Source organism: Lutra lutra, chromosome 7 (genome assembly GCF_902655055.1).
Source record: "Lutra lutra chromosome 7, mLutLut1.2, whole genome shotgun sequence".
Taxonomy (NCBI): Eukaryota; Metazoa; Chordata; class Mammalia; order Carnivora; family Mustelidae; genus Lutra; species Lutra lutra.
In genome coordinates, this window is record NC_062284.1 from 68,229,994 (window position 1) to 68,253,549 (window position 23,556).

At 40.8% G+C, this 23,556-nt stretch overlaps 1 protein-coding gene across 5 annotated transcripts in view; it reads left to right on the plus strand.

Moving 5' to 3' along the window:
* Positions 1 to 23,556, plus strand: part of GALK2 (galactokinase 2) — a 113,597-nt gene that overhangs the window by 61,353 nt on the left and 28,688 nt on the right. For all 5 annotated transcript variants that reach the window (XM_047738839.1, XM_047738837.1, XM_047738841.1 and 2 more), the window contains 3 exons: positions 8,507 to 8,605; positions 10,044 to 10,196; positions 20,887 to 21,097. In XM_047738839.1, coding sequence (XP_047594795.1) covers positions 8,507 to 8,605; positions 10,044 to 10,196; positions 20,887 to 21,097 — 463 coding nt within the window. The remainder of the gene's footprint in view (positions 1 to 8,506; positions 8,606 to 10,043; positions 10,197 to 20,886; positions 21,098 to 23,556) is intronic.

Sequence of the window (23,556 nt, forward strand, 5' to 3'; positions counted from 1 at the left end):
AAGCTTTCTGGGGGTCCTGAATTTTGGGTTCTGGTCCACCTCTGAAATTCTACTCCCCTTGGGGATAAAGAATAGTATTGTGGTCAAAAGCATAGAATCAAACTCTTGAGTTCAAATCCTGATTCTGTCACTTAGTGTCTGAATAATCTTGGGCAATTTACTTAGCCTTTCTATGCTTCAGTTTCTTCATTATAAATTGGATTTAGTAATCAAAACCTCTTTCATAAATTTGAAATTTGATAATATATGAAAAGTGCTTGAAACAGTACTTGTCTCAGTGTGTTAGCTATTATTATGAGGCTGCAGAAATCATACCAAGATATCAGCCTTATATTGAGATCACCCTGGGTTGAGGCTGTTTGGGAAGGAGGTGCTTGGGATTGTCTTGGAGATGGATAATGGGAAGCACGTCCCTCCCCCACCCCCCACCCCCCAGCCCCAGACCATCCAGTGATATGGATATTTTTTTCTCTCTGGGGATAAAATGGAGTGGAATTATGATGACTCAGAAATGTCTGCATCCTAGAGCTCATGGCCAACGTCAATGTTCCTTCTAACAGAAGGGATCTTCAGTTCAGGTATCTATAAATTTTGCTCCATTTGCTTACCAGGGCCCAGTATCCAAGCACAGGCTCTGTTGCCTGAGACAGGGGAACAAGGTAGCCTCATGGACTTTGAAACAGACCTATCTATCTGGCTCTGAACTTAGGTTAGCTTGTTGACCTCTTTGAGTCTCAATTTCTTTGTCTATAAAACAGCAATTATAATTCTGACATTTCAGGGATGTTTTGGAGACTAAATCATATGATGGCACGTGTAAAATACCGCACGTAGTGTTTGACCTTTGAAGACATTTGCTTTGTTAACTCCCTTCCCTTTCTTCTAATTCTTCCCTATCTGCTAAATTTATTAAGAAAGCCTCAATGTAGGAAATAATTGAAAGAAATGCTTTCAAATTTAATGTGGGGTGGGAGGGATCTTGTTAAGCTACAGATTCTGATTCAGCAGGTCTGGGCTGGGGCCTGAGTCTGCACTTCTCATCAGTCCCCAGGTGACACCAGTGCTGTGTCTGAGGCCCTCATAGTAGCACAGCTCTGTATTTCCTCCCTTTGAATCTCATTATCACCTTTTAGATTCCTGTTAGTCTTTTAATAGTCTTACCACACACATGTACTTCTAGGATCATCATTTGGAGAAATAGCAAGGGCTGTATGTTATCACACCCCTTAGGGTGCTTTCCCTTATGCAGCATAGGCAGCATGGTGGAGGTCTAGGAGAAACCTATCTTAGGCATTTTGTCAGAAATCCCATTGAACCTGGGATCCCAAACTGTTTTCCATAAAAACTCCTGTCCATTGACAGCCTCCTGAATCTGGGTCCCTCTGTGATGTAGATTGCAAGTCAGCTAGTTTGGGGAAGTTTTCTTTGTTTTTCTCTTTAGAGTTTGGAGGGAGTTGACTTGAAGACTGTGCTTCTACCCTCACTAAGCATCTTTGATGTTTTTAGAGCTATGTGTTCCAACTACTAGCCTTCTCTAAGTTCATTAGATTATGTTCTCTCCAATATACACGGATGAAACGGTCTACCTTTGTTCTTTTTTTATTTCATGCACATTTGTGAGTGCTTGTGGCATATTCTTTGATTGGTTTTAGATTTTATCAGGTTTTTCAGATTTACTTTTGAGAACCCTCCTCACTGTTGTTTCTCTGTAGCATTGGATTTTTTTTTTTTAAAGATTTTATTTATTTATTTGAGAGGGATCAAGAGAGCTTGAGCAGTGAGGAGAGGGAGAAGCAGGCTCCCTTCTGAGCAGGGAACCCGATGTGGGCTCAATCCCAGGATCCTGAGATTATGACCTGAGCTGAAGGCAGATGCTTAACCAACGGGGGCACCCAGGTGCCCCACATTGGATCTTTTAAATATTTTAACTTCTTTTTTCTTTCCTGCATTACTTCCTGGAACTTTTTTTTAGCCTGGACCATCATCAGGGTCAGATGCATCTGCTGTGTGCATTTTGAGAATTGGCCCTCATCATCCTCAGGCAACTTTTCCTGAAGTAAAAAATGCAAAGGTGACTAATCTCTTTGGGTTATATCCCTTTGAACTAGAGATGTGGAGAAGAAATAATAGCCTCCTCCTCCTTCTTCTTTTTTTAAAAAAATTTATTTTTAAATTAAAGCAAACCCTTTGTTTTAGAACACTCCAAATTGTCTGTAAGTTGGAGCTTGGTTATTAGCCATGTTATAAAGCAAAGCAAGTCTACATCAGTCTTTTAGACTTTCCTTGGTCCTATTTCTTGAAGAGTTTCTCCTGCCTGATGGGGCTCTACCTAATAGGCTTGCCAGTTTGGGGAATAATTTGAAAATAGTCCCAGGTAAGAACCCAGGTATTTTGAAAGTTAAGATGGAGGAGTATTGCAAGGGGAGAAAAATAGGGAAACTATTTGATGCAAAGAAAAGTCAGAGGAGCCATTAATATTTTCACCTTATCTAGATACATCAGTCAGGGTCATAATAGAAAAACAGCACACTCAGTAATAAAGGACAACTTACAAAGGTGGGTGTATGGAAACCCAGGACTACTTATAGCTGAGTTATTGCCCCTGGGCCTAAAAGTGACCTTGGCTGGGAGGAACCTGATCTCACTATTCTTCCCCCACACTTTTGATTTCTCATTTCCAGCCAGAGCTCTCTGTTGGAACAACCCAACAGGAAGCAGAGTGCACACGGTTCATGCTGGGCAGCCTCCTGCGGCAGATAGCAGGATGAAGACGGGTGGACAGAGGACTGAGAGGGGTAAACAGAAGCTGATTAGCACACTAGTTTTACACTTTCTTTTGAAAGACTTGTTCACCTGGAGACAATATCAGTATTGAGAACTCCTTGAGGGAAGAAACTGGCCTCCCCACTTATATGTGGGACACTGTTTAAAGGATTGTTAAGTGAATGAATGAGACTGCTCATCTTCTTCCATTCTCCTGACTGGCACTTGGGGTGGCCAGGGATAGCTGGGTGCTGCTGTCTTGATGGAACACTTGTGTTGTGAATACAAGGCACCTCAAAGTCACGGCTAACTGACTCAGACATTAACACTTCCTGACCATGTAACTATTCTACTTGTACCAGTCTCATTAATAAAACTACTAAACAAAGATAGAACCTACTGTATTAATGCCTTGAGTCTTTTTGTTTTGTTTTTATAAATATCGAGATTTTGCTCGGCAAGATATTCATGAATCTTTAGCCCTTCTCAGTGACTTAAAAAAAAAAAAGATTTACTAAAATAAATAAATAAATAAATACAAATAAGAAAGATTTACTTATTTATTCTAGAAGGAGAGAGAGAGAATGGTGGGGAGGGGCAAAGGAAGAGGGATACAAGCATACTCCCTGCTGAGCAGGAAGCCCAAAGCCAGGCTCTATCCCAGGACCCTGAGATCATGACCTGATCCAAAATCAAGACTATGATGCTTAGCTGAGCCATCCAGGCACCCTCTTTCTCAGTGACTGTTAAATCTAACCCTGTTATTTCTCCTCTTACCAGTGCCCCACTGGCCAGCAGATGGGTAAGCTGTATAATTTGGGAACCCATGTGACTTTTGATTCTCTCCCAGGCTGCTTCAAGAGAAGTACACACAAAGGGCTAAATTAGCTTAACTATCTTTAGTAGCTTTAAAAGAGGGCCTATGAATAATGCCAGATTTCTCTTAACTGCCCAGAGAGCAGGAGCTCAAAATATAAATGAGTTTATTAGGTATACATTTTGGGAAAGTTCCTCATGCAATCCAATTGTCATCCCTAATGATTCTTAGACATTAGTATTTTGCAGGAAGGCATAGAGCTAAATGCTGCAAGTGACTAGTTTGGAGGCACCTAGGGTTCTTCAAGTACTCAGGTGTAAGGGCAGAAGAAAATACATTGGTGGGGAGGGGAATGAGTCTCTTTTCACTTAGAGCTTCACTCTTCTTGCCTGAGGGCTCTCAGGGCTTGTGTGTATCTGTGTGTGTGTTTGTGTGTGTGTGTGTGTGTGATGTGGGGAGATAGGAGAAGTGGGGGAGCCTCGGAATCCTTTAAACGTCTAGGAAAAAAATGACTTTATCCTTTGTTAAATTGAATTGGGTCCTCAAATTCTATTTGATCTTTCTTTCTTTTTTTTAAAGATTTTATTTATTTATTTGACAGAGAGATCATAAGCAGGCAGAGAGGCAGGCAGAGAGAGGAGGAAGCAGGCTCCCTGCTGAGCAGAGAGCCCGATGCGGGGCTCAATCCCAGGACTCTGAGATCATGACCTGAGCCGAAGGCAGTGGCTTAACCCACTGAGCCACCCAGGCGCCCCTATTTGATCTTTTTTTGAAGTTCTGATAGGTTTCTTTGTATACAGTTTGTTAATGTATTTTTGAAGATCATCTTATTCTCCTAAAAGCTATTGCTGTTTTAAATACTTCAAATCCGAATGGAGTATTGATTCAGTTCTTTGCAAGGATTATAAATCTTGGAGGCCTTTTTTATAGATCTATTTCCAGGGCCTCCAAAGACAGAATAGGCACGGCTGGCTCACATGTATCCTTCGCATTACCCAGAATGACAGGCATTCTCTGCTCCCATTTACACCCCTTGCTGTTAAGGTCCCTCTGTTAATGAGTTTCCAAGTTGGGCTCATGACGTCTCTGGCTAAGGCTATGGACCTACAAAAGAATGCAATTTTTTTTTGCTTCATCAGGATTTGAGATTTAAAAAAACTTTTGTTTCTAGTTTCTTCACATGTCATAACAATTTTGGATTTGACATTTTTGCTTTTGGTATGGGGGTGAAGGGCTAGGGCCACTGGAAAAGCTACTTGCAGGCCTGCAGTTGAAGTTTCTACTACAAGCATGTTTTGTTTGGCAGGCAGGGACCCCCCCCCACCCTAGTTTTATTAAACTGCTTCACATGGAGCACACACATTCCTGTTTGTCTCAGGTTCTATTACTGCCTGTTGTTAAATTAGTTCTCCTGGGGACATCTGGTCTTTTATATTCTGTCTTTTCCTAAACACTTTAAAAAATGGTTGTGTTTTCCAGAATAATTATACCTGTTTTTACTTTTGGCTTGGGACTTAGCTACTTGCGTAAATCAAATGATTCTTTATTTATTATGTACAAATAATAAAATTAACAATTGTATAGTTCTTTAGAGCTTATGAGATATTTTTATTTAATTCATTGGATTATCACAATAATCGCATAGCTAGGCAGGTGGGTATTTTTCTCCGTATTATGGATAGGAGGTTATATAGCATGGTGATTAAGAATATAGGCTCTGGAGTTAGACAATTTGTTTGAATTTCACCTTTTGTAATTACTAGCTTAGTCTCAGCTAATAAACTGCTCAGTTTCCTCATCTGTAAAATGAGTACATACTACCTATCTTATAGTGTCATTATAAGATGTAAATAATGAATTCATACAAAGTAATTAGAACAGTGCCTGGCATGTAATAAGTGCTCAATAAATCTTAACTATTATTATTAATAGTATATGAAGAAATGGAAACTTGGAAAAATTAAGAAATCTACAACAGCCAGTTGGTAGGAGCTTTGGGACTTTAAGCAAGGTTTAGAGGTGTCTGATACTGCTTTTTTTTTCCCTCCATATTTACTACTGATTTCCATATGTGCTTTGGGGGGACTGTAAAATGAATCATCCTTTCATTTTTTGGCTTCCTTATCTTCATTTTCTTTTGTTTCCTCACATTTAGAATTCTTGGGTATTGTCTGTCCAGTCATGGGATCCATCTGTCAGAATTCAGCAAAGTGTAGGGATGTCCACATCCCTGCAGGTGGACTCTCCTTGACACTGAGCTTCTGGGGCTTCTGGGGTCCCTCTGAATTCTATCCAGATAGATAGTCTGGAAAAATTAACATTGCGTTTAAAGTGAAAGTATCCTATTGTTGCTACATGGAAGACATTTTTTAAAAATAATCAATAAGCATATATTTCTCAGTGCTTTAGTTTCTTTCCTCTTAAAAGGGAGGATACTTAACTTTTGGTGATCTCATTTGTCGTTTCACATCCCTTCGAGGTAGTGAGAAAATAGGTTATATTATCTCCAGGGTTGGGGCCAGGAGAGGAGTAATGAAGTCCAGTGTGAAAAGAGCAAAGGCTATGGAGTCAGGCGGAAGAGGTTCAAATGGCTTTTCCACTTTCTGTTATATGTCTCCAAGTCCCATTTTCCTCATCCATGTGAGGAGGATAACCAGAGGAGATACTGCTCGCAGAAGAGATTATGCCAGATACTTAGCATGTAAATGTGGCTGTTATGGATGTTGCTGGGGAGGTGACTTTTCACACTGGCTGAGGGTGACAGAGAGACTCAGGTCTCATCATTCTTAACTGAATGCTCTGTGGACTTCCTCACCTGCATATATTATTTCTTTACATTTTAAAATCTAGGTGTTTTGACCTTTTATTTGCTACTTTATTTTTTCAATTCATTTTTTATTATATTATGTTAATCACCACCCGGTACATAGTTAGTTTTTGGTATATTTTTAATGTGCCTGTAATGGGCAGGTCACTTGGCTGTGTGTTTAGTAAGGCCATTTGCATTGCCCATCACATCAAAGTCCCAAGTTTACCTCGTGTCACAAGCGAAGGTAGTGAATCCACATGACCAACAAGGAATGTGACAGACTCTCTCACATGGTATTGGGGCAGCTATTCTCAGAAAGCGAAAGCAGCAGGTATTTATTATTTACTATGTTGCTCAGCATTGTGTGAAGTTGGGAACACAATAGAAAAACCAGAATTTGTCTATCTCTAATAAGACTGACAATTTTCCAGGGAAAACAGATGTGATCAAAAGCTGACACAGTTAAAGAACGGAAATAAACACTGGGATTTAGTCAAAATAGTTAAGAGGGCTCTCATAGACTGGTGGATAAAAAGATAAGTAAAACTACACTTAAAGCATGGTTTGATAAATGAGAATAGAATAATTAGTATACAGGAATGCAGAGGAGGTGTTATGTGGTGTGTGTGCATATAGGTGGTGGTGTGGGTTCCAGGGAGAGACAGTGCTTGAGTTGGTCCTGGTGACTAGTGGGGGATGCTGGAGAGGGGATTATTGAGTAAGGAGGACTGTAAAATGCACTTTGAAAGAGACTGAGAGATGAAAGAGCTTAAGGATGATAAAGAAAAGTATTTGTTTGGTATTCCTGGTCCGAACTTAGGGTTTCCAGGGTTAGTGGTAGGAGAGCAGACTGGAGAGGTGAGAGAGGGATGTCATTAAAGACATTGTGTCATTATGGACTTAAAGGCATGTTGAGAAATAAGAGCATCAGGGTGTTGGCAACCAAGCAGGCCAGACATGATTATCAGCTTCAGAATGATCACTCCAGGAGGATCTTCCAGTAAAAATAGGTAAGAAATAATAAGGGCCTGAATCAAGTCTTAGGAGAAAGAAAAAATGATGGATGGATGGATGAATAGTAGAGTGAGTAAATGGATGATCCTAACTGTAATTGTTGTAGAAGTTCAGAGAAAGAGGATGCCTTAGTAAGAACAATATTTGAGGAATACTTTATGAGGGAAGAAGATTTGAGTGGTCAGCCCAATGACTTGTCCATAGTAGGTAGTTGGTAAGCCAGGTTTGACTGGCTATAGGATTTATATGAGAGAAGATAGGGGGTAATACCAGGTTGCACAAATGTGTGAGATGGTCAAGGAGACAAATCTAATTGGAAAAGAGTGGTAGATAATATGATTTCATATGCAAATTGGTTGTACATTTTAGAAGGCTTTGAAATGCCAGATTGAGGAGCTTAAGCTTATTTCATTAATTAGTAAGAAGCCATTGAAGATTCTTAAACACATATTTTGACATACTCAGTTTGGATTAGAACTGCGTTTGTGTGTTGGGCCTCTTCATCATGGTTGGAGGAAGATGTGTCTGGGGGAGATGATGCTAGTTCATGATCTTTCTTGATGAAAGGGATGCAATTTCTTTCTTGATGAAATGACAAGAATTTCATGATGATTTTTATCTTTAATGGAAATGCCGTACAGACGGCATTACTTTTGGACTGGAGGATAAAGTTGCATGACCCCACTTTGGCTGTATGGGGACTAGAAAAGTCCACTGTGGGGAAGCAAAAAAAGACAAATGAAGGGAGGGATGAGTGAGTACCCATATAAGATTTTTGGTGATACTAGTATAGAGAGGGATGGAGCAAATAGAAAGATGGAAGAAACTACTTGCCCTATGGAGCCTTTTATGGAGAGCAAATACATGGCATGCATAGCCAGTATCTCATTACATCCCACTGGAAACATTAATTCATCATGGTATGTTTTCTTATGGAGCTCAGTGGTAGTCTTAGAGTCCTTGTTAGCACAGTGCCTCAGGCAGCTTTTATCAAATGATCAGAGTTAGCACTGGAATTCAAAACTGTCATCCCTGGAGTAAGAAATGAATGAGAAATAAATTATGACTGTACTCATAGTGCAAATCAATTTTTACTTTTTCAGGTGGAACTTGCGGAAATCTGTGCCAAGAGTGAGCGTTATATTGGCACTGAAGGAGGAGGGATGGACCAGTCCATATCATTTCTTGCAGAAGAAGGAACTGTATGTGATACTGAGCTATTTGGAAATATCAACTAGGGAAAGTTCATATGAAGAGGTTCTGGGCAGTCAATTCTATTAGGTTCTATTGTAAATGGTATTTATCATCTACTTTGTAATTCAGGACTGCTACCAGTTCATGTAATCTGTTTCACATTGATCACCTCTTCTTCAGGCTTCCAGAATCATACCTCAGATCTGATTTCTCTTGTGCCTAGTTATTCCCTCCTTCTTTTTCTCTTCATTGTTAAGATGAGATTTCTCAACTCCCTAGTTTTTGGGACCACCTTTCCCACTCTTGTTCCGAATCACTCATTTCATGGCATTTTCATAATCTCTTGTTGGTTTTAAACCCAAATGTTAACTTCTCTTACCACATATATTCACAACCCCTCTTTTTATAATTTACTCTTTGGTATCGTTTTTCTCTGTCAACATTTTTGGGACTTCAGTGGTGGGGAAAAGAATGTTGACAGGAAGCCAGGGATGAATTCTTTAGTTGGATACCACTTCCCCTTGGCTATCAACTCCCTTAGGCAGGGTAGAGGTTTTGGTTGTTGCCCATAAACTGCCCATTTCCAAAATAGAAGCAGACATTTCTTTAAAGTCTTTTCCTAGTTTTTCATCAGATTCCTACAAGCTTGGCTATTTTCTAAGAATACCTGGATATCTTCTTATTAAGAATATTTATTTTTGATTCCTCTAAGCCAAAGACATGAACCATGAGGAAAAGTGGTTTAATGTTAAGAAAATACTCTGGGTGTTTTGGATGAGACCTGACAAGCAGACATGGTGGCAAGAGTGCTGATGTTAATGTAAGTTAGCTATAGAATCTGAACAAAGTCCAAATTCTTTGAGCTTGCAAAGCACGTCACAGTCTGGCTCCTGCTTTACCTCTGCATTCTACCCTCTCACGAACCCTCAACCCTCAAACTCTGAGCTCCAGGCAAATTTCAATACCCAAAGCTTTATTAACACCTCATGTTTTTTTTGCCTCCGAACTTGTGTTTGCTTTTCCCTCTTTTTGATATCCTGTTTGGGTCAAGAAATCCTCTGTCTGCTCTACTCTTGCTCAGCCTTTAAGACTCAGTGTAGATTTTCCCTTCTTCAAAGGAGCCTACACTAGGTGATCAGGTTCTTCAACCATGTGTCTATAAAGCAGCCTGGGCTTTTCGACCATTGAAACACAACCTAGGAATGTATTTGTCCACTTGATTGTCTTTCCTGCTGGATAGTAAGCTCTACAAGGGCAGGGACAGTGTCTGTCTTCCTCACTATTATATCTCCAGTGCCTAGTACAGTGTCTGGAAGTCAATAAATAATATCTGAATTGAATGAATGCATTTTTATGAAAAAATTTTGCTACAGTAAATAAATAAAAGATTAAACATTTTCTGAATTCTAATACATTATATCTCACCTGTCTTTTTTGTTCCAATAGGCCAAGTTGATAGAATTTAGTCCTCTGAGGGCAACTGATGTGAAACTCCCAAGTGGAGCAGTATTTGTGATTGCCAACAGTTGTGTGGAAATGAATAAGGCAGCGACTTCTCATTTCAATATCAGGGTGATGGAGTGTCGGCTGGCTGCAAAGGTATGAACTTGGCAAACTAGTGAAACTTGGAGTAGACTTTCTCTTGTCCTTTTTTTTTTTTTTTCTCTCTGCTACTCTGTCTCTTTCCCTCAAGTTATGAGCATCATTCTGACTGGAGTACTATTCTAAATGAAGGTCTCTGGGTAGAGAACAATTTGATTCCAAACTCAGGAGATAAATAAACCTACTAGATGTGCCCTGCAACCTTGAGGTATTTAGAAGCTATATGAACTTCACAGTTGAGTCTTCTAGGGTGGCCCTGGGGAGAAGAGGATAGTTTATATCTGTGAAGCATAGGCCATGGTTTAGGTAAGGGTGGAGAAAGATAGTTGGAGGTGATTGTTGGGAAGTGACCATAACTGATCTTGTTTCCTTGACAAATGTGATGGTAGCCTCAACAGCTGGTCCTCTTGGATGCACCATTTTTGTAGTGGGCCATCACGGGTCGCTCTAAAAATACAGGCTTACTGTAACACTCCTGTGCCCAAAAGACTTTTATATGTGTGCAAAGGAAACAGAAACCTGAAGGGAGTCTTGGCAGTCCTCTGTTCCACAATTTAGAAGACCCTTGCCAGTCAAACCTTCAACCTACATAGGAAGTATTCATTGAATACCTCTTGTATGCCTAGGACCATGAAGCTATACAAAAGGATATAAGACATAAAAATAGAGAGAGTAGAGTGGAGAGTTAAAATTAGAGGATGTGAAGTAGGAAATGGTTAGTATGTGATCAGGCGGTAACAGAAGTGAAATGTTGTGGAGGATCCAGAAAGGTACATGGTCTGACCAGAAAGGTAGAGAGAACTAAGCCTAGGAGCCAGAGGTTTCTGGCTTTGGGGCTGTACCGTGCTTTCTCCTAGTTAGAATGGTGGTTTAGAAATTTAAATCTGATCTGATAATTCCCTTGGTTTACACTTTTCAAAACTTTTTTTTATCTCCTTGGAATAAAGTAAAAAGTCCTTGTCACTGCCTAGAAAGCCTTGCAAGATCTGATGCCTGTGCACCTCATCCTCTTCTTGTCTTAGCATCCCCCACTCCCTTTACATTTCAGCCATAATGCTCATTCCCACCCCAGGGACTTTACACATGCCCAGAACACTCTTCCCCTAGCCTACTTTGAAGTCTCAGGCAAAATATCCCCCAGGAAGCCTTCCTTGACCTCCTTACTCCCAGACTAAGGTAAGTCTCTCTTCTATTTCACAGCTCTTGCACTTCTCAGTTACAGAATTTATCACAATTGCTTAATGTCCATTTCCTCCTTTTGATTCAGTTTTATCTGAGAGCCAGGGCTGGGTCCATCTTGATAACTCTTATATCTCTAATGCCTGGCATAGTGCTTAGGCCAAAACAGGCACAGGATAAACATTTGTTGAATAAATGAATGACTACTCCCTATGTTGCCTGCCCTGTCATATTTATTTTGCCTACTTTTACAATATTGTACAAGTGAATATTGGACTAGTTACTCTGGACATATCTAAGGTGTGGGGTCATCCCTTGTGACTGACTTGCCACTTCACCCTACTCCCATCCCCTGAAGTTGTGAAGTTAAGAAGAGTAAAGATGTGAGGAACCACTAAAATAAAAGTTGTTTTTCCTGGAAAATTTTGGCATTAATATTTTTAAAATAAATCATGATTTAAATGTTTAAAATTGGAATTTACTCATTCAAATAATTTCTAAAAATTACTTAAAGGAAGTGTTTTAATATTAAACTCTTGATGTTATCTGATCAATGCATACATGAGAAGTAGTGCAGTAAACTTTAATATCAAGGCTTCAGTGAACTATATTTTCCTTTAGGACAAGCTTCCTCTTTCAGGAGATGAAAGAAATTAGTGTCTTATTTGTTTGAGGGCTTATTCAGGCTGACTTTACTTTGAGATTGATGAGTAAGTGTTGCCTTCCTGAGGAGACTTCAAGCATACACAACATTGTTTTCAAAGTCTTATCACAAAATGAGATAGCCTCTACGAGATCTGTGGGTGAGCTCAGCAAGTATGAGATGTGAAATGGGTTCACCTTGTGACTCCTGTCTTCCTGAGATGCAAGGAGAAAGAGGAATACAGTGGTGGTGCTGAATCTCTAGTGAAAGTTGTCAGGATAGGGAAATGGTCAGAGTTGACTGGAAAAAAGGCATCTCTTTTGGGAGCAGTTGTATGTAGAAATCTTAATCCACTGCAGAGCCTCCTCAAAAACCGGAGTTGACAGCTCCCTGAGAGTCTGAGAGGTACTCTGGTCAGTGAAATTGGCATCTGAACTTTGCTTTTTGCTGCTCACTCCTCCCAGTGGGAGCATACTCTGAACTTACCTGTCTTTTAAAATATGGAAGAAAGTAAAGTGAAAGACTTTATCAAGATGGAAAATGTTTCTTAAATCATGTTGCTGCAAACTACTAGAATCCAAGGTTCTGTATAATAAATAAAACTAAAATAAAGATAAAACTGCTAATATGATCTTGGTGTTAAGCATACACTTTTGCCTAGGGGGGGCCACCTGGGTGGCTCAGTCACTGACACTTGGTCTCAAGCCCCACATGAGGCTCCATGCTAGCCATGGAGAAAGAAGGAAAGAGAAAAGAGAAAGAAAGTTTAAAAAGGAAAAGATTAAAGAAGGAAAGAAAAAGAAAGATTAAAAAAACAATACACTTCTGCCTAACAACATAGGCTGGAATTCTGCTAAGCATATTTTCCTTCCAATATGTTTCCATTCTTTTATTTATATGTGAATGAATATAATAGTTGTTTGGAAATGATCTCATTAAATTGGGAAATAAACCTCCCATGTAAAAAGGTAAGGAACATTGTCTTAATCTGGACAAACTTTCTATTTTCAGACAGTAGAAATGAAATGTCAGGGCAGAAATGACTAATTAGGAGAGTTTTGAAAATGACACTGATCAGATGGAGCTCTACACAGCAAAACTGTAACGAGTGACACTTATTTTCCCACTCTGCTCCCAGCTCTCCAAGCTCCTCTTATGAAAACGAGTGCCTTTTGTACCTACTTAACACAGGGAAGTGCACCGAACCAAAGAAGATGGTTTTTCTTTGTTTTGCTTTCATGTCGATAGCTTCATCTATGTCCTCAGGTCTCCTTTCTGTCCCTCTTTCTTTCTCCCTCCTCCTCTCTTTCTAGTAGCTTCCAAAAACTAACTGATGCAGATTCATTGAAAGTCAGAGTCTTACAGAGCCATTTCAACTAAAATTAAGAACATTTCAAAGCAAACTCAGTAGAGATTTATAATTATTACTTACGTAAGTGATACTTTTATGTGAAGCACATTTTTATGTTCTTAAATTAACAAAGTGGCCAGAAATCTTTAATGAGCACAAATTTTTCATACTTTACACACATTCAGTGGCTTAAACTTTTCCAGAAATGTTTTGTGTCTATGAAAGAGAGTATCCCTTAATCCTATTGGGGGATAAAATGTGTGATGCTGATAATGAGTATTATGGGAAGTCAAAAAGGGAAGAGAAATTATTCCATTGCTTTTGCATACCCTGAACTCTTTGTGGCAACAACTGAAGCAATGAAAGAGAGAGTTTCATGTGGTCCTTTGGCACTTCAAGGAAATTTTATAATGTGATTCTTTATAGAGCTTATCTAGTCAGGGATCATCACTCACCCAGTTTTTTTAGCTCCTGCCACTTAATGGTCAATATGGAACTTATTCTCTGGTGACAGAACGTGAGAAGTGGGCATAATGTCAAGGCTTTGGCAGTTTCCTTGAATTTAAATGGGGGAAAACCAGAGACCTAAGAATGTGGCCCATTTTGTTCAGCACTGCTGATTTAGTAGAGCACACTCTGCCAAGACTCTAGTGTGGACAAGGCCCAGCATGGTGGGTCCAAGCTGCAGGGCAGAGGAAGTGCATATGGAGAGATAGGGTCCATGTGTTTAGTGGAACCAGGTTGTGGCCAGGCCTTCAGTGCTGCACTAAGGATCAACCAGGCTTTGTCCCAGGAGCAGTGGGCAGCTGCTGATGCTGTTAGCAAGGTATTAGACGTATTAACCTGGCAGCAGGAACTTTTGCCTTGGTAGAAGAGAATTGAGGATGGGATACAGAGGGAGGGATACGAGAGAAGCTGTGACTAAACTTAGTAAAGGGGGTTGGGTATAAAGCTCTCCATGACTGGGTGTCTGTTCTCCTTTCACTGTGAAGCTTTCCCACTCTCCTTGTTAAATGCCCTTTTATATGCTCTTACCACCTCCTGTATTTTTCCATTAAAGTAGTTTATCACAACTAGATTAAGTTCTTCACAGTGTAATCGTTATTGAAATACCTGTCTCCTCTGGTAGGCTGTGAGCTCCCTGTGGTCAGGAGCCACACACTGTTGTTGTGCCCAGAGCCCGGAGAGTCGCATGCAAATATGCGTCAGTGAAGGAAAAACACTGAGTTGGTAAGCTGCAGTTTCAAGCTGAAATGATGGGGTGGAAAGCACAGTGCTGTCCTTGGTAGGTTTATAGAAGGTTGGATGGAAGGTGACTGGAAAGTGAGAGGTAGTGATGTTTCCCATGGAGTTTTCTCCTACTGGTTAGGAATACATCTGAAGGCTCTCCATCGTTCCTCACTTATATCTCTGGGCTTGGGGGATAGTCTTCAGGAGTATTTGTTTGGAGACAGTAGTTGAAACCAAGAACTAATTTCAATTTGCTGAGGGAAAGAATGTGGCAAGAAAAGGCCAGAAGGCCAGGGGTTAACCTTGGAAGGTGATTTCAGTTAGGAAGTAGGTAATGAAAGGGGAAAAATGAGTCATGGAAAGAAATGGTGCAAGGACCAGAGAGGTGAGAGAGAAACCAGGAAAATTCAAGGCTACAGAAACAATAAGACAGAATTGGAAGAAAGTACGTACTGAAGAGTGCCAGAAGCCATTGCCTTGTTAAGGCTAAAGGACCAAGAAAACTCCAGTGGCTTTGGAAGTGGTTCGGGAAGTAAGGAAAAATCTTTGGGAGGCCACACTCAATAGTGAGAGTGGCTACTGAAGGCCTAGACTGTGGGCCACTGGTAGTTAGTCAAAGAGTGGGAGAGATAAAAAGCAGTAGCTTTAGGATTAAGGATTTTAAGACAGCAGAGATCTGTCTATGTTTGAAAGCATGGAAGAAGGTGTCAGGTGGGTGAGAACTAATAAGAGAGGGGAATGTGGGGAGGGAGGGAAACTTGCTCTTCACAAAAGTGCCTCTTCTGGGCCGCTAGATATTTTTCATTGTTATCTTATTGAATCTTCACAGTAGCTTGTGAAGTAGCCATTAAGTTTAAGTATGCCTTTTTTTACATGCTGGGAGTATCAGGCCAGGTTAGGCAGTGACCTGTTTTAAGTAAGTGCAGGAGTCCAGATGTGTCTCCACCCCTGTGCTTTCCATTGTGCCCCATGGGAGTTAGGCGTGTTAGGGATTTAGATCCAGAGCACAATATCTGGGGACTCCAGGATGTGCTGAGGGTACAGTGAGAACTGTCATCAATCTGTTCTGTACAGTTGTGCAGGTTTCTTCAGATTTATCCTGTAGCCTGAGTGCAGACAGTGGGGATTACTAACATTCAGGAAGGTCAACATTGTGCTGTTTTCATGATCATGACGAGTAGAACATGCACATGGAAGTCACCAGCTGCTGTGGAATACTGGAGAACAGCTCTATGTAGTTGGAGCGGGGGAAGGGGACATAAGCAAAAAATAATAAGTCTTCATGATAAGAAACAACTATGTATGATCACATCAATATCAAACTTTATGTGTGTAGGTATTGCATAATTATATATTGCATAAATATAATAGTATGGTTATCAAAATAGTGGTTGGTGGTTATCTTGGAGTAATTACAGATGATTTACTTCATATTTTTTTGTGCTTTGAGCTGTTTTTTGCTTTTTGAAATTTTAAAAATAAGCATGTGTGACTTACATAACCAGAAACAAAAACAACATAGCTGCTTTTGTTGTGTGGAAAACAGCTTGTTGAATGAATTGTTGTTTTTAGAGGTAAGTCAGAGAAGGGATTAGAAATTTTAGCCTTTGCTGACCAGGGGAAGAGAAGACTGGGTACTTTTCCCATTGCTTTGTTAATATTGCTAAATGCAATGGGAAAGTCAAAGAGAGGTGGATTCTGACAGTTTCCTGAATTAGGGTCCAGATCTTAGCTCTCTCCTAGCACATCCTCTCACTGGGAGCTCCAGCAACTGTCCCAGACTGAGGGCTTTTTCTGGCAGGGGCTGAGTTCTAAGTGTGCACCTGAGATGACCTGGAGGTGCTAGGGAGCTAATGTCCTTTGTAGTACCCTCAATGGGGGGCTAGAATTAGAATTAGAATTAGAATTTTAGCTTTCTTGCCCACAGGCAGGACACATCAGAGGTATTTACACACAGGTTCAGCAGGCCCAGCCTCACCTGTCCATGTCACTGCACCTTGCATTGACCTCTGTTCCTGTCTCACTTTCCACTCCTCTACCAGCATCTTGGAATCATCCTTACCCCTAAATCCTTGCCTCAGAGCCCATTTCTGAGAGACACCAACCTGAGACAGGATCCTAGCACTATTTATCTGCCTCTTTCCATGTCTGCAGACAAAACACTTGTTGCCTGCTTTCTTGCCTACAGAGCATGGAACAGGTTCGGGAACCTCCCAGAAGTGGTATCTAATATGAATACTTAATATTTGCAGTGGTGAGAAGAAAGTGGTGAATGTTGACCAAGAGCCACTTTCTCTGATTTCCCCACCCTGCTACAAGTGAGGAGCTTGTGATGAAATGACCCATAGCCCTGACTCATAGCCCTGCTTCACAAATGTGATGTAGGCCATCACCAAGGCCTCAAGTGGCAAATTCCTTCATGAAGTTGTCTTTGAGCGACAGTGATCTTACCCACCCACTTCCCTCATCTGCAAGTCATCCTTCTGCTTCCTGAGCCAGATTTCAAAGGGCTTAAGCAGCTTTCCAATTTTACTCACACAGTGTAGTGTGCTATTAGTCAGTGGCTCATGGCCCTGCAGCTGTCATTGATGGCATGGGGTAGATTTCATCCTCCACTGAAATACAGACCGATCGGCTATGTGGACCCTCCACCTGGGGGCTAAGTGGACCCGACAGCCAACAGGGATATTGCCGGAGTGAATGCTAGCTTTTGTGTGGTAGTGCCTCTGTCTGGGGAAGGAAAGCACTCGGGGAAGCTGCCTTTGAAAAACAACCTTGTAGGCAGCAGGCATCTCTCCCTGATTGTCTCCTCACACATCCCTGGCCCAGTTTCCTTGGATCAAGTGCCTGAGGCAGTGTGACTTGTTCAAGTGAGCCTGAGATGGAAACTTGAAGGTTGTTGTTGACTTAAAGGTTCTTAGGAAAAGCCCACTCTCATTACTTGGGGACCATTCTTTGGTGTTTTTCCTTTTCCTCCTCCTCCTCCTCCTTTCTTTTTTTTTTTTTTTTTCTTAAGAGAGAACCCATCTATGGAAGGGTTTTTAAGTCACTAGACTATTCATTTCTTTTTTTTTTTTTTAGATTTTTAAAATTTTTATTTTCTTTATTTGACAGAGAGAGAGAGAGAGAGATCACAAGCAGGCAGAGAGGCAGGCAGAGAGAGAGGGAGGAAGCAGGCTCCCCGCTGAGCAGGGAGCCCCATGCGGGGCTCGATCCCAGGACCCTGAGATCATGACCTGAGCCAAAGGCAGAGGCTTTAACCCACTGAGCCACCCAGGTGCCCCTAGACTGTTCATTTCTAGCACAAATCTTAGTTTGTGCTTAGAAATCCATTGGCAGGAATTTGAGTGGCAATTTGAACTAGTGTGAGCAGAGATGAGATGAGATGGCATAGATACTAGCTATAACTCACTGAGATTGTGACCTTGGGGAAGCCAGACAGAGTCAGAGGACTGGAGTTCAGTTTCCAGCTCTGTTTCTTACTAGACTTTGGGCAAGTCATCTACTCTTACCACTTAAATAGAGTAATAATACCCATCTCACAAGGTTGGTAAAGATTAAAATAAATAAGAAGCACATTTTAAATCATACAGCACTGCACAGTTGTTAGTTACTTCTCTTTGCTTCATTGCTTATTTCAGCTGGGTTTGGATCGGGGTTTCACGAAAGTATCATTCTAGGAGATTATCAACCTCAGCTCTTTCTATATAAAATAAATATATTGCTTTATATATGTCTTTGTAAGTTATCTGAAATTATTTTTGGAATACATTAGAATATAGACCATGAATGAATGAATTAAATGAACAAGTGAATCTGTGGAGGTCTCAATCTAGCCCTGCTTGTAAACACTAAGTGTGCTAAGCAGACAAAGTCAGAAGAAAGATCTTAGCTTTAGTCCTTGCTTTAAAAATGGCACCATGTTCTGTGAAATAATTGAACAGAAAAATATAATTCTTTTTCTCTTTTCCCAGTTCTGCCTTAAAATCATTAACTCCTTTCAAATGTATGAGCCAGAGTTTTAAAAAGAGGATTAATGAATATAAGAACTTCTGTTATTAACATTCTTCAGAAGTGAGTGGCCCTAACCAAAGTTCAATGGTCTTTTGGTAAACCCTGCTTCCTGTCTAAAAGAAAGGAAAATCAAATCATCAGCATAATAGAAGGGTAAATCAGATGCACATTTCCTTGAATATGAGTTTTCCTTCTTTTGCTTGTTTCTTTTTGCTGTTTGTACTGTCTGCACCTGCCTCACACCCAGGGAATGAATTTTATAGACTTCAGAATGAGAATATCTTTACTTCATCAGGTCACCTGCTCTGAAGGGCTCAGTCAGTGGTTTGGGGAGAATGAGAAAAACATATTCTAGATTGAGGTTCCCATGGGTAGACCTGGTTACAAAGGTTTTGTTTGTACTTAACCCTCTCCATCAGGCTGAGGGATGCCTCAAGATGCAGTTGGAAGCCAAACTCTTTTGAGGGTGGAGAAACATACAGCTCTCGTTCCACCAGCGACCTAATGAAGTGGTTTTTCATAAGGTCACCAATGAGGTTTTCATTTAAAATCTGGGACTTTACTCCAAATGCCCAGATACTTAAATTCATTAGCTGTTTTCAAAGAAGCATGTGGTAAACAGGAAGTGCTCTAATGAAATCGGGCATACAGTGTCCACCTCAGGACCCAGGTCACATGAGAATTGAATAGTTTTCTGTAGACTTTATAGAGAGTAGGGTATTAGGGATGAACTGAATAGGGATAAAAGAACAAAATCATTCAAAACAATAGCCCTGAGGGAAAGTGGTGACAGGCGGGGAAAAAAAAAACCAAAAAAAACCCCCAGTGGGATATTAGGTTTTTTAAAGAAAAATGTTTAACTAGCCTGTGAGTGTCACACAAGCATGTTTTAATTCCAAACATCTGAACCCAGTGTACATTTGCAAGCAATGGTGGGCAATGTGGATAGGTTGAAAGGAAAAAAGAAAACAGTTGCATTTGGCTAATTAAAATGGCACATATCTTCTTTATCCATTCGTCTGTAGATGGACATCTAGGTTCTTTCCATAGTTTGGCTATTGTAGACATTGCTGCTATAAACATTCGGGTGCACGTGCCCCTTCGGATCACTACGTTTGTATCTTTAGGGTAAATACCCAGCAGTGCAATTGCAGGGTCATAGGGTAGTTCTATTTTCAACATTTTGAGGAACCTCCATGCTGTTTTCCAGAGTGGTTGCACCAGCTTGCATTCCCACCAACAGTGTAGGAGGGTTCCCCTTTCTCCGCATCCTCGCCAGCATCTGTCATTTCCTGACTTGTTAATTTTAGCCATTCTGACTGGTGTGAGGTGATATCTCATGGTGGTTTTGATTTGTATTTCCCTGATGCCGAGTGATATGGAGCACTTTTTCATGTGTCATATATACACAATGGAATACTATGCAGCCATCAAAAGAAATGAAATCTTGCCATTTGCGACGACCTGGATGGAACTAGAGGGTATCATGCTTAGCGAAATAAGTCAATCAGAGAAAGACAACTATCATATGATCTCCCTGATATGAGGGAGAGGAGATGCAACATGGGGGGTTGAGGGGGTAGGAGAAGAGTAAATGAAACAAGATGGGATTGGGAGGGAGACAAACCATAAGTGACTCTTAATCTCACAAAACAAACTGAGGGTTGATGGGGGGAGGGGGTTGGGAGAGGGGGGTGGGGTTATGGATATTGGGGAGGGTATGTGCTATGGTGAGTGCTGTGAAGTGTGTAAACCTGGCGATTCGCAGACCTGTACCCCTGGGGACAAAAATATATGTTTATAAAGCTGTAAAAAAAAAAAAAAAAAAAAAAGAAAAAAGAAAGGATGAATACCCAACTTTTGTAGCAACATGGATGGGACTGGAAGAGATTATGCTGAGTGAAATAAGTCAAGCAGAGAGAGTCAATTTTCATATGGTTTCACTTATTTGTGGAGCATAACAAATAGCATGGAGGACAAGGGGAGATGGAGAGGAGAAGGGAGTTGAGGGAAATTGGAAGGGGAGGTGAACCATGAGAGACTATGGACTCTGAAAAACGATCTGAGAATTTTGAAGGGGTGGGGGGTGGGAAGTTGGGGGCACCAGGTGGTGGGTATTGTAGAGGGCACGGATTGCATGGAGCACTGGGTGTGGTGCAAGAATAATGAATACTGTTATGCTGAAAAAAAAAAAAAAAAAATTAAAAAAAAAATGGCACATATCGATTTCTGAAATGAAATCTAACCATTATCTTGGTTTGAATTTGCAGCTCCTGGCAAAGTACAGAGGCTTACAGTGGGGTAAAGTACTACGACTAGAGGAGGTGCAAACCAAACTGGGGGTCAGTCTGGAAGAAATGCTGTGGATCACAGAGGATGCCCTTCACCCCGAGCCCTATAGCCCTGAGGAGGTCTGCAGTTGTTTGGGAATTAGCCTGCAGGAGCTTCGAACCCAAATTCTGAGTCCAAACACTCAAGATGGTGAGTCTGCAGAAGAAAGTGAAGAACATGCAACAGTTCCCCTACTCACAGCTGGAAAGATTCCAGTTTTCCCATGAATTTTACTGATTTTGAAGCATACTTGAGGGTATTTGGAGAATGTATATGTTTTGGCAAACTTAATTCTCTAGATTCTGGGCTTCATTAAATTCATTGATTCATTCATTAATAAACATTTCCTGATCTGCCATATACCAGGTATTCTGGCGAGGTAAAGGTGAATAAAACATGGTTCCTGCCCTCAAGAAGTTCCCACTTCAAGATGTTTCTCTTTCTTTTCCTCTGTGCATTTTTGTGATTATTATACTACGTGCACTAAAAAGTCTAGGTTGGAGCAGAGCTTGTAACTACTGAGACACCCCCTGGAACACCAGGAAATTCACTGCTTCGCTTGGAACTTGTTGCCCACCTTAGTATGAAAGCTTTTTTCTGTTTGCCTGCTGCTTTCTCGCGATGTTGTTTTCACAATGATAACATCAGATCTCTGAGATGACGGTAAAGGTTGGAGGTGAGGGATGCAGCCCTGGGGTGGCTTCTCTTCTTAGAAGTAAAAGTTGTCTATCTGTGGGCAGTCACCACTGGGGAGCAGGGGCATCTAGCTAAGATCCATTTGTCTCTGGAGGTAGAGTTGGGGTGGGAGCTTGTAAAGGCCGGCCTTCAGTTCAGTGCATTGCCTAAGCTCCTTAACGTGGATGCTAGTTTTCTCCTCAGTTTGGCCTAATCCTGTGCTTTCCCTACTCCCTGTTGAGTCCATACAAGCACTCAGACAGTACTGTCTTGGTTGAACCATTGTACTTACTAATTGCATCTTGGTTGTGCCTCTGGACTTTTATTTTTTAAATTTTTTTATAATTTTATTTATTTTTTAATTAAACATATAACGTATTTTTATCCCCAGGGGTACAGGTCTGTGAATCACCAGGTTTACACATTTCACAGCACTCATCATACCACATACCCTCCCCAATGTCCATATCCCACCACCCTCTCCCGTCCCCCCTCCCCCCAGCAACCCTTGTGCCTCTGGACTTTTAATTCTATACATCATTGCCCTATTCTGAGGGATCTTTACTCTTTTCTGAATTGCAGTTCCTATTTATCTTAAAAGTTCAATAGAATTCTTACCTTTTCCATATCCTTCTCAATCCACAGCTTGTTCTCTTTCTCTGTACCCATGTTCCTTTTTCTCTGCATCTGCATGTCTTTCCAACCTTTTTTTTTTTTTAACCATTAAAAAAACAACAACAATTTCCCAGAAAACCTTGGAAAACACGGAAGATACTTTCCTTATCAGAGTATATGCATTGTTGTTTATGTATATATTTAAGGTTTCCCCCCAAAAAATAATGGTGTCATTGTTTTTATAAAAAACGATGCATGTGGGGTGCCTGGGTGGCTCAGTGGGTTGGGCTGCTGCCTTCGGCTCAGGTCATGATCCCAGGTCCTGGGTTCGAGCCCCGCATCGGGCTTTCTGCTCGGCGGGGAGCCTGCTTCCTCCTCTCTCTCTGCCTGCCTCTCTGCCTACTTGTGATTTCTCTCTGTCAAATAAATAAATAAAAAAATCTTTAAAAAAAAGAAAACCAAAAAAAAAAACGATGCATGCTGGGGCACCCGGGTGGCTCAGTGGGTTAAAGCCTCTGCCTTCGGCTCGGGTCATGGTCTCAGGGTCCTGGGATCGAGCCCCGCGTTGGGCTCTCTGCTCAGCGGGGAGCCTGCTTCCCCCTCTCTCTCTGCCTGCCTCTCTGCCTACTTGTGATCTATTAAATAAATAAAATCTTTAAAAAAAACCCACAAAAAAACAAAAAAAAAACGATGCATGCTTAATCTTACTCCTTCATCTAAAATAACTAACCTACTAACCCACTTGCAATGCTTTCTATAATTTACTTACTTTGTACTTACAAAGTACTCACTTTGTTTGTACTCAATAAATCTATGTTGAATGAATGAATCCATTTTATAATTCTGTTATCCTTTAAAGTTTTATTCCTCTTTTACTGTTGGAATTAGTAAGTTAAAAACCCAACTGTGAACAAAAATCAGTCGGTGGAGTTCTAGAATCTCCTAGATTCATGTCACTTGATTTACTTTCTGAATCTAACTTCAGCCAAATTTCCAGCTAAATTCTCTTGGCACTCAGCTTTTACTTTAGGGATTAAGATCCTGTTGTATTTTCGCCTTGTTCCTTCTGAGTTTGTGCTTCGGTCTGTTCAAGACCTCAAGAAAACATTTCTCTTAACCCCTTAGGTGGTGCGATTCTTACTAAAGGTGATGCTGAACTTAGATTATATGAGGGGGCACAGAGATGACATAGGACCCCAGCAGCAGACTCTGGAGGGTACCTCCACCCTTTATCTGGATGCATACACTTTAACAAACTTAGTTTAGACTAGAACTAATTTTTCTCATCAGGGAGATCCAGGCCTTTCTCAAAGGGATGT